The 15,503-nt window shown below is 45.9% G+C and overlaps 1 protein-coding gene across 2 annotated transcripts in view; it reads right to left on the minus strand.

Moving 5' to 3' along the window:
* INSR (insulin receptor) overlaps positions 1–15,503 on the minus strand; it is a 127,195-nt gene that overhangs the window by 37,688 nt on the left and 74,004 nt on the right. For both annotated transcript variants that reach the window (XM_029215667.1, XM_029215668.1), the window contains exons 3-7: positions 11,023–11,344; positions 4,370–4,518; positions 3,581–3,725; positions 2,208–2,422; positions 1,117–1,243 (exon numbers count right to left, since the gene is read on the minus strand). In XM_029215667.1, coding sequence (XP_029071500.1) covers positions 1,117–1,243; positions 2,208–2,422; positions 3,581–3,725; positions 4,370–4,518; positions 11,023–11,344 — 958 coding nt within the window. The remainder of the gene's footprint in view (positions 1–1,116; positions 1,244–2,207; positions 2,423–3,580; positions 3,726–4,369; positions 4,519–11,022; positions 11,345–15,503) is intronic.

Below are 15,503 nucleotides of genomic sequence, written 5' to 3' on the forward strand. Positions count from 1 at the left end.
TCTCAACTATAGCTCTAAAGACCAAAGAGATGTGGCTGGGCGAAGTTACCTCCTATAGGCTTGCACCCTGTTCACCAATAATCTTCTACCACAAGGAAAAAAAACACAGGAATAGCCAAAGAGAAAGGGACCGCTTCCCTTATGCCTCAGTTTCCCAACAATAATAATAACAGTGATCAGGATGATGATACTAACTACCAGAGTTATTGATAAGATTACACAAGAGGATGTGTGTTGACTTCTCCACACACAGCCTGACACATAGCAAATTTTGAGGGATGGGGACTTCCCTGGTGGTCCAGTGGTTCAGAATCCTCCTTCCAATGCAGAGGACACGGGTTCAATCCCTGGTTGGGGAACTAAGATCCCACATGCCGCGGGGCAACTGAGCCCACACACTCTACAGCCTGTGGGCCACAACTAGGGAGCCTGGGCACCGCAACTAGAGAGAATCCCATGTGCCACAACTAAGACCCTATGTAGGCAAATAAATAAATAAGTAAATAAATATTTTTAAAAATCTTGAGGGATGGAACAATTATTCCTATTAACACAATCACCACTTCCATTGTCTTCCTTTTAAATTTCAGCACAGTCAGATACTCAAAACGACTAGGTGTTATTGAAAGGCGACAGAGTTTCAGTGTGAGATGATGAATAAACTGTGGAGAGGGATGGTGATGATGCTCACACAATGTCATGAATGTACTTAATGTCACTGAGCGGTACACTTAAACGTCATTAAGATGGTCAATTTCATGTATGTTTTACCACCATTCTTCAAATGTTGGAAAAAATACAAAATAGATAAAAAATAAACTTTAAGACGCCTACTAAGTAGACTAAGTGACTTTTTGTTGAGGATGTCTGGCGAGATGTACATATAAGAAGCAAAACGGAATATTGCCCAATCGGGGCCTCCAAAAGAAACCTGCCTGCTTCGGTTTCTGGCTTTTGACAATAGGGAACGTTATTGACGTCATACACCATCAACTGGTGAGATCTGACCAAGGAACCTGTGATATTTATTCCACAAGGAAGGAGATAGACAGGAACCTCAGAGGGGAGCCTCTGAGAACATACACAACAAACACACCTCTTTATCCTTCTACTTACGCCTCTTTGTAGAAGAGCATGAATCCCAGAAGGTCTCGGAAGTCGGGGGGCCAATACGGCTCCCATTTCAGCAAGATCTTGTCATAAGATGTCCGAATGTAAGAAAATTTAAGTAATTCATTTTCACCTAGAAAGGTTAAAAAAAAAAAAAAAACCAGTATCAGAATTAAATAATGTATTTCAACCCAAAGCAAATGATCCCATATTTTCAAGAGTATCCACGAGAAGGAAGATGGCAACATGCTGTTCCTCTGAGAGGTCTTATTTCCACATGCCTCTCCTGTGTTCAGAGTCAAGAACAGGTCATGCAAGTTGGCCCTGACCGCAAGTCAGGTACTTGGCCAGATGTGCTCAACCAAAGAACCACGGTCGGCACCAACAGAAGGACAAGTGGCTAATCGCTACTGGAAAAAGGGACTTTCAAGAATAGCATTTATCCTGACACAATTCTGCCTTGCATGTGGATTTTCATGCCCGACATGTCAGAACACATAACTCCAGTGCAAATGGACACATTTAAGCCAAGTGGGTTTAGGGAGCGTACAGATCGTTATACCTTGGAGTGACAATTCCTTGGAAGGGCAATGCCTTGGAGAGAGTAATTCCCTCTGCCTAGATTGCAAGCCCTCCTTAAGCTCCACCCCTTAAGTTCCAACCTTGCTCTCTCTCTCCCCTGAATTCTCACAGCTTCTGCCATGAGGAACCAACTTCGCATGAGGGCATTATGGAAGCCTTGACACCTCAATGCTTCAAGAGAAAACCTGTCAGAGGAGGGCAGTCAGCTGACAGTCTCCAGCTGTAGCAACTCTAGACTCTGCATTTGAGCCAAGGCCACATGTAAGAGAAGTGACATTCATTCATTCATTCATTCAATGTTTATGTGGCATCTTCCAGTATCAGGCACTGTGTTTAATATTTGGCAAAGAGATAACATGTACATTCTTCCTCAGTATTTCAGAGAGCCTATCACACACATAGTTGTTTTAGCTCATTGGGGGGAAGTGACACTCCCCCGGGGGCCAGTGTGGTGGGGGAGGGGGAGGGCAGCCACGTTATCTGGTCCGTGGAAGGACAAGGGCATCACCACTTACAGGACGCCTGGTCCCCATTGGTCTTCAGGGCAATGTCGTTTCTCTCCTGGCGCCCCTTGGTTCCTGAAACTTCCTCCATCTTGTGAATTTCTGACAAGCAGAGTTTGGGATTATAGTGGAAGAAGAGTTTCCCCTGAGTGATGGTGAGGTTGTGTTTGCTCCAGTCCCACAGCTGCCTTAGGTTCTGGTTGTCCAAGGCATAGAAAGAGTAGTTCCTATGGAAACACACACATGCCTAATCATTCATCAGCTTGTCGTCTCCAACTCCAAGATGGCGGGGCCATGGCTGGAGTTGATCTTGTTCAGTGCTCCGTCCCCAGTCCTAACCACTTGCTTGACACATACTCATTACATGTTGAAAGGAGGGTTAGAGGGACAGGGGAAGTTGAGGAAGTCTTCAGGGCCAGGAAAGTATGTGAGATCAGTCTTGTGGGGAAGAAGGGTAAGACTGTGATGGATTGAGATATGGGTTTTGAAAAGGGGAAAGACTGAAGACACAGAGGCACGTGAACTGGGCCCAGGGAAGAGCAAAGTGGCCTGTTCTGGCCAACAGGTGACGGGCAAGACCAAAGAGATGCCATGGGCCAAATCCTCTAGTATACTGCATACCAGACCGAGACCAAGAATATGTGACCTTCCTTGGTAGGCAGAGGGGGACCACTGAAGGTTTTATAACAACTCAGTAACTCAATTAGACCTGTGCCTTAGAACTATGAGTGGGCCACCAGTACATGATGAATGGGAAAAGGGCAGCACCTAGATCTGTGTTATCCAACACTGAAACAACCAGCCACATCTGGCTATTAAGCACCTGAAATTTGGCCATTCTGAACTGTACCAGAAGTAAAAAACCACAGATTTCAATGACTTTGCATTAAAAAAAAGGATGTAAAAGATCTTCTTTATAATTTTTTGTATTGAGTCCATGTCAAAATAACAGCTTCGATGTAATGGGTTCAGTAAAATACATTATTAAAATTCATTTCACCTATGTCTTTTAAAGTGTTTTAAATGTGGCTACTGGAACATTTTAAGTCTCATATGTGACCTGTATTATATTTCTGTTGGATGGCCCTGGTAGTTCTAGAACCAGCAAGAAAGTCATTGGAATAATCCAAATGAACAATCCAAATGAAAGATTCGGCAAAAAGATAGTTTTATGGCAAAATAATATTCCACTGTATATATATATGTATACACACACACACACACACACACACACACACACACATATACACCACATTTCCTTTATCCATGCAACCATCAGTGGACACTTAAGTTGTTTTCATGTCTTGGCAAAAAAACCTAAGTTTCTCTACAATAACTCACAAACTTCCTAACGAGCCCACAGATACAGCAGCAGGCCCACATACCCGATTTCCAAGGTCTCCCCTCGAATCAGACGTAACTTCCGGAAGAAGGAAAGTGACACGAGGGCATATGATCGGCGGATTTTCAGATACCCTGAAATTTCTTCAATGAGTCCAAGGTTGGCCTCTAGCTCAGCTGCCAGGTTGTCTAAGGAAAGGAGAGAATGAATATCCAGTGGGCTTCTACCAAAATATTTTAACCTTTCCAGAATTCCCCAGAGTGAAGAGTTAACCTTCAGGCTGAAAATGATTTTCACGAGCCCTGCTCAAAATACATCTACAAGGCAGAGTAGTTATGACAGAGATTGTCCTGCCTGCAAATCTGAATATATTTATTACATTAAGATGCCAACCCTTGCTCCCTCCATCACCCTGCTTTGCTTGCCTTCATAGCAGGAACCGCTGCCTGGGTTTACATTATACGTTAATTTGTTTATTTGCAATATCCACCATGCACGGACTTTGCCTTGTTCACTGTGAGTATTCAATAAATGTTCGCTAAATAAGTAAACAGAGAAATGCCTTTTTGCCTGTGACAGAATTTCTGGAGACATGGTCCCCAGACCTGCAAAAGAGGGCATGTTGCCTGCTTGTTAAAAATGCAAATTCTTGATGTCCCAACTCCCAGCTTTGAAAATCAGAATCTCGGGGGGAGTGAGGCCAGGACTGAGCTGTGAACTCCACCAGGTTTGGAAACAGATTCCTTGCATGAGTCTCTGGACTGTTTTCCTTCTGTGCTCGCAGGGAGAGTGGATCCCAGCAGACAGCAACCCCTCCCCCCAGAGCACTCACTGCCCCCTCGAATGTTGATGATTAAGCTTCCGTTAATGATGGTGCAGCCTCGGAGCTCCTGGGCAGATGTCACTGAGTCAATGGTCTTCTCGCCTTCCAGGAGGTGGCACACCTTGGGACAGGGGCCCAGGCATGGAGTACACATCAAGCTGCAGAAAGAGTGGAGAGAGAGAGAGGTCAGGGCACACAGGAACACACACACACACACACACACACACACACACACACACACACACAGAGCAGACAGTGTGTTGCACAGGGTCCCAAGTGACCATAAGGCAGGATGCTTTATCCACAGAGCTGGTGACATTTGGGACCGGAGAATTCTCTGTTGTGGGAGGCTGTCCAAACATTGTCCCCTGGGGGATGGAAGGGCAAATCACCCCCAGGTAAGAACAACTGCCTAAAGTGATAGGCTTAGGGTGTTTCTCCAGGGTGGCAGGTCCTACAGCATTACCCCAAGGTCAGGAGACTCATGCTTTTACTCCAAAATGATGGGGCTCCTGCCTTACCCCAAAGTGATAGGATTCACACTGTACCCCATGGAGAATCACCTTCTACCCTGTGGAGACAGGACTCATGCCATTACATGGAACTGATGGGACTCCCGGCATTACCATGGTGACGGGAATGATGCAGAGCTGATGGGCCTTACATAGGACTCATTTTGCCGCTATTCGAAAGTGGCTGAGCTGATGCTGCTACCCCAACTGGTGGAACTTAGGCTGCTACTGCAAGGTGATGGGATGTCTGCTGTTCTGTGTGGGGTCTGACGTGACCAGACAACTATATAGGACGTGACGACACAACCTACGGGCTACAGCACAACCTCACATTTGATAGTGGGTAACTGGAGGCAGACTTTGGTTTTGCCTTCCTGCAGCCTGATGTCCTCAAATTTATAGCCCCCAGGAGTCCTTTGGGAATCAGCCCTCCCTTACGCAGTGCCTCTGAGGTCAGTTCTTGGCTGGCACAGCCCTCCTAGGTCCAAGCAGGACACAGGATCCAGGGCAGGCTGAGCACAATCTTCCATCCCGCTGGGAATTCAGAGGTGGGCACACCCCCAAGCCAACCCAGTGAGGGTTTTGCTAGAACTTTCTGGAAGGAAAAATTGTCTTCCTTCTGCAGTATCTAAGAGGGTATGGCTATATTGCTAGCATGGAGCAAGGGACAAGGGAGAGGCTGCTGCCTGAGACCAAAACTAACAGAGACAGAAATAAAGCTGAGGATGGAAAGAAATAGATCATATACATCCCTTGAGCTCCTGGATACAGCTGTACCTAAAGCGATTCCCTGAACTTTTTGGTTACAGTCATCAATAAACTCCTTTAATCTTGCTTGAGCCAGTTTGAATTGGGGTTCTGTCGTATGAAACCTCAAGATTCCCAACTGTTACGTTCTCAAGATCTGTGTCCTCATCTGTGAAACGGAGGCAATCTTCACGGGGCAGGTAGTGATAAGGACTGAATGATATATACCACCTAAAGCACTCAGCACATAGAAACTAAAAATCGTTGGTCCATTGCTATGATGATCACTTTTTATTAGTGGTATCATTGTTGCTACTGTTGTAAATAACAACAGTAATTGTTGTAACCACACCCCTGCATATTTGATTCTTCAGAAAGATCTTGGTCACCGGTGACCACCTAGAGGGGTGGGATAGGGAGGGTGGGAGGGAGATGCAAGAGGGAGGAGATATGGGGATATATGTATATGTATAGCTGATTCACTTTGTTATACAGCAGAAAGTAACACACCATTGTAAAGCAATTATATTCCAATAAAGATGTTAAAAAAGAAAAAGAAAGAAAATTGAAAGGACAGAAAAAAAAAAAAAAAACACATCTGGTCTTTGTCCCAGGTCCTGGTGCAGAGCTTCAAAAGTCCTTGGAATTTCCTGAGTTATAGGAGCATCTTTGTTGTGCTAATGAGGTGACTTGGAGGGGCTGGTCACCAGAAAGACCAAATATGTGATTTGGAGGGTTGCATCAACCACTTGACCTCCAGAGAGAGAAGCGGGGCTGGAGATGGAGTTCAAACCCACGGCCAATGATTCAACCAATCACACCTATGTAGTAAAACCCAAAGGAAAACTCTGGACACCAACTCAGTCCATTTTTCTGGCTGGTGAACACACAGCTATGCTGGAAGGGTGATATCTCTGATTCCATGAGGGGATAGGAGCCCTGCGTCTGGAACTCTCCCAGCCTCTGTTCATCCATAATAATAAAGCTGTAATTGTAATTGTAATTGCAATTGTAAGCCTGACATGAAGCTTTCTGACAGCTGAGGCATCTATTTCAAAAGACATCTGTCAGGCTTCCTTGGTGGCGCAGTGGTTAAGAATCTTCCTGCCGATGCAGGGGACACGGGTTCGTGCCCCGGTCCGGGAAGATCCCACATGCCGCGGAGCGGCTGGGCCCGTGAGCCATGGCCGCTGAGCCTGCACGTCCGGAGCCTGTGCTCCGCAACGGGAGAGGCCACAACAGTGAGAGGCCCACGTACCGCAAAAAAAAAAAAAAAAAAAAAGACATCTGTCTTGAGTAAATGTAACACCGGGTCTATGACCCAGCCACCAGCAAAACAACCAGATAAGGAATTAGGCTGCCCCCACCCATGAAGGGGGCTCTTTCAGAAAGCCTTGGGGAACCTAGATAACTGACCACTTGACTGACCCTGCTTCCCCCTTCCTGTGCCCTAATTCCTGCTCTTAAACTTTAAATTCACCATAGAGTGAACCCATAAAACCCTAGATACCCCACCCTCATACCCTAATAAAAGCAGAACCCCCCTCCTCTCTCTCTCTCCCTTCCTCCCTCCCACTCTTTTTCTCCCCTCTCTCCCTCTCCCCACCCCTGCTCCCCACGACTCTACTGTGTGGCCCTCCAGGACCTGTGAGTAAAAAATCTTGTTCTTTGAGGTTCCCTGATGGTTTCTCACTGAAGTGCATCCTGGGATCATAATAGGAACCTCAGAGCTGGTCCAGCCATAAATAAGGGCCCCCATGGGAGAGTGTCTGTAGAGCTCGCTATGAGTGATACATGCCCAGGTAAGCGCTGCAAGCATCCCTAACCCAAGGTGCTACCATCAATAGGCTTGGACCAACAGAATAGTATAGACTTTTTTTTTTTCAGCTCTGTGAGTTGTCCTAGCAAATTATTGAACCCAGGGAGTTTGCGGGAGCCTCAAAATTTATAGCCAGCCAATCAGAAGTGTGGGTGACCTGGGGACTCCCAAATTGTGGCTGGCATTGTGAAGTAAAGTTGGTCTGATGGAGAACCAAGGCTTTAACCTGTGGGTCTGATGCTAAGCCAGGTGGTTGAGGTTGAGCTCTATTGCAGTACAGCCAGTTGGTGTCAGAGCAGCTGGGGTGGAAACAGAATAATGACCAAATGTTTGGGTTCTTTTGTTGGTTCTACAAATATCCACTGAGCATTTATCATGTGATAGATGATGCTCTAAGCCAAAGGTAAGCAAACTACAGCCCACAGGTCAACTCCAGCTGGCCACTGGTTGTTGTAAATAGAGCTATATTGGAACACACCCACAGCCGCTGGGTTGAATATCATCAATGGCTGCTATCACTCTATAAGGCCGGAGTAGAGTAGCTGCAACCACACAGACCTCAGAGCTGAAAATAGTTACTATCCGGCCCCTTGCCAATGGCAGTTATAAACCACAGGCACACAGGCGTGAACAAACAACCTATTTTCCCTGTGGGAAATCCACACGTTCTTTCCAGCCCTTCCCACCAAGAAGTGGAGTCTGCCTTCTCGCCCATGGAATCTGGGCTTGGCCATATGAATTGCTTTGGCCAATGGGAGGTTAGCAAACGTGATACAGCAGTGGCTTAAGAAGTACTTACCCAGTAAAGCATGCCCTTCCTGGCTACACATGGAGAGAGGTCCCAACTGCCCATGCAGGATATGAGAGGTTAGCTTGTACCATCTCATCAGAGCTGACCCAGCCCAAGCCAGACAAACCTCCAGTCAATGCACAGACTCATTAGAAATCATAAATGAGTGTTGTTTTAAGTCACTAAGTGCTGGGGTGGTTTGTTACACAGCATAAGCTAGCTGATACACTTGTGAAGCGTATGGTCTCGTTGGGGAAAATTAATAAATTGACAATTAAAATATCAGCTAGTGGTAAATAGCATGAAAAGAGTTAAAATGGAGTGTTGTGCCCAAGAGCAACCAGATGGCTAGTTCAGAAAGAAGGTCATACGGGGAAGGAGTCTCAAAAGAAGTGACGTTTAAGCCTGTGACCTGGATGACAACGAGAAACCAGCCATGCAAAGATCAAGAGGCAGAGAATTCTCCACACCCTTAACATGCACCCCAAATATCTAATCCTCCTCATCTCACTAAAGAGCACCCCACCAGGTATCTGGGAACGACCATAGATGGTGACGCCTCTTAATGAACCCACATGGGTTCCCAGACCTCTGCTCTAATAATATCAAGAACTACTTCCCAGGGACTTCCCTGGCAGTCCAGTGGTTGGGACTCCACGCTCCCAGTGCAGGGGGTCTGGGTTTGATCCCTTGTCAAGGAACTGGATCCCGCATGATGCAACTAAAAGAGCCGCATGCCACAGCGAAGATCCCGTGTGCCGCAACTGAAGGATCCCGCATGCCGCAACTAAGACCCAGTGCAGCCAAATAAGTAAATAAATAAATACATATTAAAAGAAAAAAAAAAAAAAAGAACTAGTTCCCAGATAAGCCAAAAGAATGGAAGAAAACATATCTGGCCCTTTTTAATAACAAACCACATTAGAAAACACGACAGCACTGAAGTCTTTCACAAAATAAAATAAAAGCTTCAGAAGGAAAACAAAAATTTTTTTAACCTACAAAGTAAAATACTGCCATGATGGGTCATAATTAACATCCCTCACTAACCCCTCTTTCACTCAGTAAACGTCCCGAGCATCACAGGACAAGCTGTCAATTTCCTGGGGCTTCAATCCTGGGGTCACCGGCATCAGCAAAACATCAAAGGAAGCTGTTCTATTTTTCAGATCTTTGTTATGATCAAAAAAAAAAAAAAAAAACTTTAAAGCCAGCGTCTTTAGTTTAGTGGAAGATGTTAATATCCATGCTTTATCTCAAACGTGAAAAAAAAAAAACCAAATAAATCAAGAGGAATACGATAATTTTCCCAATCTTACTGATAAACTGGCCCCAAAGAAGAAAAAATAGCTCTGTCTGGCATGCAAAGGTGATTTACAGAAGCCTATTTTTGGTCAACAAAGCCACTTGATAGGTTTTATCAAAAATGAGTAAAACAAAACATACTGTACTTGCAGGTTTCACAATCACTCAAAGAGAGGCTCCTAGGAACCGGAATAAAGATTGTTTTCCTTCCCACCCTCCCCACTCAGGGAAATAAAATTTCCCACCAGAACCTGCTCACTTGGCTCATTTTCAAGTCTCAAGAGGAAGGTTTTTTACGTATGCAGGTCAGCTCAAGGCCCTTAGACGTACGTCTGTTTCTGATTTGTTTTTGTGTTGTTTGTTTTTTTCAGACCCTCAACATAAAAATCAGGAAACAGATTTTTAAAACTCAGTTACAGCCCTGAGACACCAAAATAGCTCATCTGAGAAGCTAACAGCATGAACAAAAAGTCTGAGATGTGGGTAGGAAATCTGACTCACCGTCGGGGAGAGAAAACCTTGCTTTTTCTCACCTAAATAGTAGGAAATGGTTTGATGGCATTGTCCTTCAAAAGACAACAAAGCCTTGAGAACAATCTAGAATTGAATCCTTCTTCCTGGCACTCCAGGTTAATCTCAGGACACCACCCAGATCCAGCTTGGAGAAAACATTTAAAATATCTGAGTTCTGATCTTGGTTGTGAGAGTCGGGCAGCTACATCAGTGGGAACAATCGGACCATCTAAAGGGCTGTATACAAAACCAAAACTTCTATTTTCTTTTTTTTTTTAATTGTATTTATTTGTTGTTTCTGGCTGCGTTCGGTCTTTGTTGCTGCACACGGGCTTTTCTCTGGTTGCGGTGAGCGGGCGCTACTCTTCGTTGTGGTGCGCGGGCTTCTCACTGCGGTGGCTTCTCTTGCTGCGGAGCACGGGCTCTAGGCACACGGGCTTCAGTAACTGTGGCACGCGGGCTTCAGTAGTTGTGGCTCGCGGGCTCAGTAGTGGTGGCTCACGGGCTCTAGAGCGCAGGCTCAGTAGTTGTGGCGCACGGGCTTAGCTGCTCCGCAGCCTGTGGGATCTTCCCGGACCGGGGCTCGAACCCGTGTCCCCTGCATTGGCAGGCGGATTCTCAACCACTGCGCCACCAGGGAAGCGCAGTGACTTCTGCGCAAGACTTCTATTTTCAATGCTAATCATAGAAAGCTTTACATTTTCGGTATGCAAGATGCAGAAAATATTTACCCTCTGGCCCTTTGCAAGAGAAAGTTTGTTGACTCCTGTTCCAAAGGCCAGCACCAAAACCAGGAAGCAGGGGTGGCATCCGGGAGACCCACGCGTGTCACTGATCACCAGCAGCTTCCTCGCTCAGTCAGTTAACTCTAGTTTTCCACACAGTTTTAATAGGGCAGCATCACCAACGCCAACCCCCTGCCCCTTCCCCTCTTTACCGCCTGCCCCCAACCCCGGAACCCGTACCCAGGACTCACTCGCTGGAATTCATCGTGTACCCGGAGGGGCACTCAGGGATGCACTTGTTATTGTGAATGACATACTGGTGGCAGCCCTGCCTCCGAGAGTTCTTGCATTTGTTGTGCAGGTCCTGGCAGAAGCTGAAGTTCACACAGCGCCAGTCTTGGAAGTGGTAGTAGGGGGGCGGGCAGGTCTCCACGCACCTGCCATCCAGGTAGAAGTTGCGACAGGCCACACACTTGGTGGGGTCGTCAGGCTCAGAGCAGTTGCCCAAGCACTCACTGTGGCAACAGAGACCCTCAGCGGTGCAGCCGTGAGACTTACAGACGGTCGGACACACTGGAGAGAGAAAGAAAACAGCTGGTCAGTGGCTTTGCCCAATTCCTGTCTGCACAACAGCGAATCTGGATGAGGAAGTGCAAGCCAAACAAAATAATAACAGTAACAGCTCACTTCTACAGCACTTGCTACGTACCAGGCCCAACTATTAACTCATTTCAGCCCCCAAGCCAGTGACGGGCTTGTAGATGCTTGACAGCTTCTTCAGGGAGCGGGGCAGAGATGCTCTGCTTTATAGCGTTTGCCAATTTCTATGGTGTAAATACTCCCACCATGGTTCTTTTCAAGCTACCCCACCTATAGTTACTGAACGTGGAGCCAGTAAGAGATACATAGTATCACAGCATTAAATAGTACATCTATTGTATATATCCAATAGTAGCAAATAACCTCAAAAGCATAAATCGTAGGAAAATGTAGTGAGATGATTAGGAAGTGGTGAGTTTGGAGTATTTATTACCTTTGTTTTAAACATAATTTGTTTAATTGTAAGTTGACGTCATTTAAATTTTAACAACAGCTTGTTTAAGAACCAGATTTCCTGAAAATCACACAATTGGCTTTAGCAAGCCAGCTCCGGCACGCAGCTGCAGTACTGGTGTAAATAGATATATCTGGGGCTTCCCTGGTGGCGCAGTGGTTAAGAATCCGCCTGCCAATGCAGGGGACACGGGTTTGAGCCCTGGTCCGGGAAGATCCCACATGCCGCGGAGCAACTAAGCCCGTGAGCCACAACTACTGAGCCTGCGCTCTAGAGCCCGCGAGCCACAACTACTGAGCCCACATGCCTAGAGCCCGTGCTCCACAACAAGAGAAGCTGTGACAATGAGAAAACTGCGCACCGCAATGAAGAGTAGCCCTGGCTCGCCGCAACTAGAGAAAGCCCACGCACAGCAACGAAGACCCAATGCAGCCAAAAATGAATTAATTAATTTAAAAAAAATGTTTTAAAGATAAGAACGCTTTAAAATAAATAAATAGATAATGATCTCCATTTTCTCCATTTTACAAATGGGGAAACTGAGGCGCAAGGTGGTTAAGCAAATGGCCCAAAGGTCATTCATTGCTTCAACACACATTTGCTTGCACTGATCTAGATATTACAGCTGCTGCAGGAACATGGTGGCCGCAGACCCTGCCTTTGGGACCACATGGTCCAATGGAGGAGACATATTCATTATTTAAAAGTATAACTGCATAAACAGCAAGCACCGTGCTGGAAGTAAGGGGAGGTGGCATTTCTGCTGTGACCTGCAGGAGATCATGAATGGGAAAGGAGGGGGCTCTGCGGATGGCGGGCAGAGGCTGTGCATGGATTTTGCGGCTGGAGTTTCTTATTTGATGCAACCGAACATGTCCACTGAAGACTGGACTCTTCCCTGGCTTCCTGCAGCAGCTTGGAACACATCCCCTCTCTCCCGATGTCTCACTACTCATGACTTCCTGATTCCCCTTAATATTGGTCCCTCAGCATCTGACCTGGGCTTCCATGACCAGCCCTCCCTTTCCAGGCTGCCAGCAAATTTGTCCCTGGACCGATGGCTTCCCTGAGGCTGGAAAGACCTCGGCCACAGCAGAGCCTGTTCCCTGGATGCCTTCTTTGCTCACTCCGTGCACACCTTGGAACGTGATTTGGAAGCTGGGGAGTGTTCTTCACTCCAAATCCTCAGGCCCTTTGATTGCTGAAATGAACATTCCGGCCCACGTGGACCCCACCAACCAGACCCAGGGAACTGAAGAGGCTTCTGAAGCCACACTCCCACATGAGCATTGCTGTTGGATGGAACTTTCTGTGATGATGGAAATGGTCTCCACTGGCACTGTCCAACACGGTAGCCACTTCCCCGTGGAGTGTGGTTAGTGCAACAAGGAACCAATTACTTTTTAATTGCAGCAAAATAGGCGTAAAACTGACCATCTTAACCATTTTTAAGCGCACAGCTCAGTGGCATTAAGGACATTCACACTGTCGTGCAACCATGCCCACGGTCCATCTCCAGAACTTTCTCATCTTCCCAAACTGAAATTCTGTCCCCGTGAAACACTGACTCCCCAGCCCCTCCCCCAGCCCCTGGCCCCCACCATCTACTTCCTGTCTCTATGGATTTGACTCTCCTGGGGACCTGCTATGAGTGGAATCAGATCGTGTTTGTCCTTTCATGTCTGGCTTATTTCACTGAGCATCATGTCCTCCAGGTTCATCCATGTTGCAGCATGTGTCAGAAGTTCCTTCTTTTTTAACAAAGGCAGAATTCTTGTTGACAACATCACCAGTGGGTGCTCGACTATATCTTGATAAGGAGGAAAACATCTATACACAGTAAGATGAGCTAGCTTGAATAGCTGTAGCTGCTTACGTTTATACAATGAAAGTCAATCATGTATGTCAAAAAGGGGAGAATCCAAGCTTTGTATAGGTTCTTAGGCAAAATTTTCTGGAATTTTAATTCTCTCCAAGCTTGTCAGGATCCAAAGGTGCCGGGGGAAAAAAGAGTCATTGAATAAGAGATGTGGAATGTGCAAATCATGATTAATAAATAGAGCTGGTTTTGCCATAAAAAATAAAAGCTTCCTTCCTTTTTAAGGGTAATACTATTTCATTGTGTGTATATACCACATTTTGTTTATCCATTCATCTGTCAATTGACTCTAGGGTTACTTAGACCTTTTGCTCACTGTGAGTCATGCTGCTGTGATAATGGGTGTACAAATATCTCTTCAAGACTCTACTTTCAGTTCTTTTATGTATATACCCAGAAGTGAATTGTTGAATCATGTGGTACTTTTATTTTTAATGTTTTTATTGAAGTATAGTTGATTCACACAATGTTGTGTTAGTTCCAGGTGTACAGCACAGTGATTCAGTTCTATATATATATATATACTTCTATTCTTTTTCAGATACTTTTCCTTTTAGGTTATTACAAAATATTGACGTAAACCACAGCAATATCTTTTTGGATCCGTCTCCTAGAGTAATGAAACAAAAATAAACAAATGGGACCTAATTACGCTTAAAAGCTTTTGCACAGCAAAGGAAACCATAAAGAAAATGAACACACAACCTACAGAATGGGAGAAAATATTTGCAAACAATGTGACTGACAAGGGATTAATTTCCAAAATACTTCTAATTTTTTGAGGAACCACCATACTACTTTGCACAGCGGCTGCACCATTTTACATTCCCACCAAGAGTGCACAGTAGAAGGTTCCAGCTTCTACTGAGGAACCAAACTTTTCATTGCATTTCAATTTTAATTTTAAAATTGGGGGGGCTACTGGCTCTTGTATTGGACAGCAGAGGCTTAGCGAAAGAAACTCCTTGCCAAAGCCTACGGGTCTCACGTGGTCTAGTGCCTGCAGTCTCTCTGAGTCCTTCTCCCAAACCCAGGCAGTCGCCACTCCAGCATCCTTCCTGCCCCTCACACACCCAGGCTCAGCCCTACCACAGGACCTTTGCATCTGCTGCTCTGGCTGCAGCATCCTCCCCTTATCCTCCCATAACTAGCTCCTTCTCAACCTTCAGGTCTCAACCCTTAGAAAGACCTTCCCTGACCTCCCCTCTGGAAGTCACTTTCTCCTTCTTGAACCACGTTCTAACACATGATCCTATGACATTTTTCTTACAGCACTTATCACTCTCGAAAATTATCTTGGGTGCTTGTTGACTGTCTGTCTGGAGGGGAGCTTAGGGGGCAGGGCCACTCCTGCTCCATTCAGTGCACTGGATCCCACGACACCCACTCCTAGGACAGGGCCTTGCACCCAACAGGAGCTCAGTAGACCCAGGTCTGAAAAGACAGAAAGGAGGCAAAAGAAAGGCCTTTGGAGCAGTTCTAAGCCCCCAGATTTTAGCCAGTGGCTCAGGAATTCATCCAAGAACTCCGAGTTGCAGGAGCTTCACAAAACACCATGAAAAATTACATGGAAAATTTGAAGCATCCATGCCTAGGTGCATAGTCTGATTTTCTACATGGATCAAGAAACAATTAAGAAGCTGTAATAGGAACAGGATGGAGTTAACCCCACCAATGTCTGTGTAGGATTTTCGGCGTTTACATACACCCCCCCATTGGATTCTTACTTAATTCTAACAAAGACCCCGGGAGGGAGCGGGGTAAGTAACATTGTCTCCATCTCACAGAGGAGAGAAGAC

The sequence above is a fragment of the Monodon monoceros genome, unplaced genomic scaffold, assembly GCF_005190385.1.
Source record: "Monodon monoceros isolate NGI ecotype Baffin Bay Population unplaced genomic scaffold, NGI_Narwhal_1 Super_Scaffold_12, whole genome shotgun sequence".
Lineage (NCBI taxonomy): Eukaryota > Metazoa > Chordata > Mammalia > Artiodactyla > Monodontidae > Monodon > Monodon monoceros.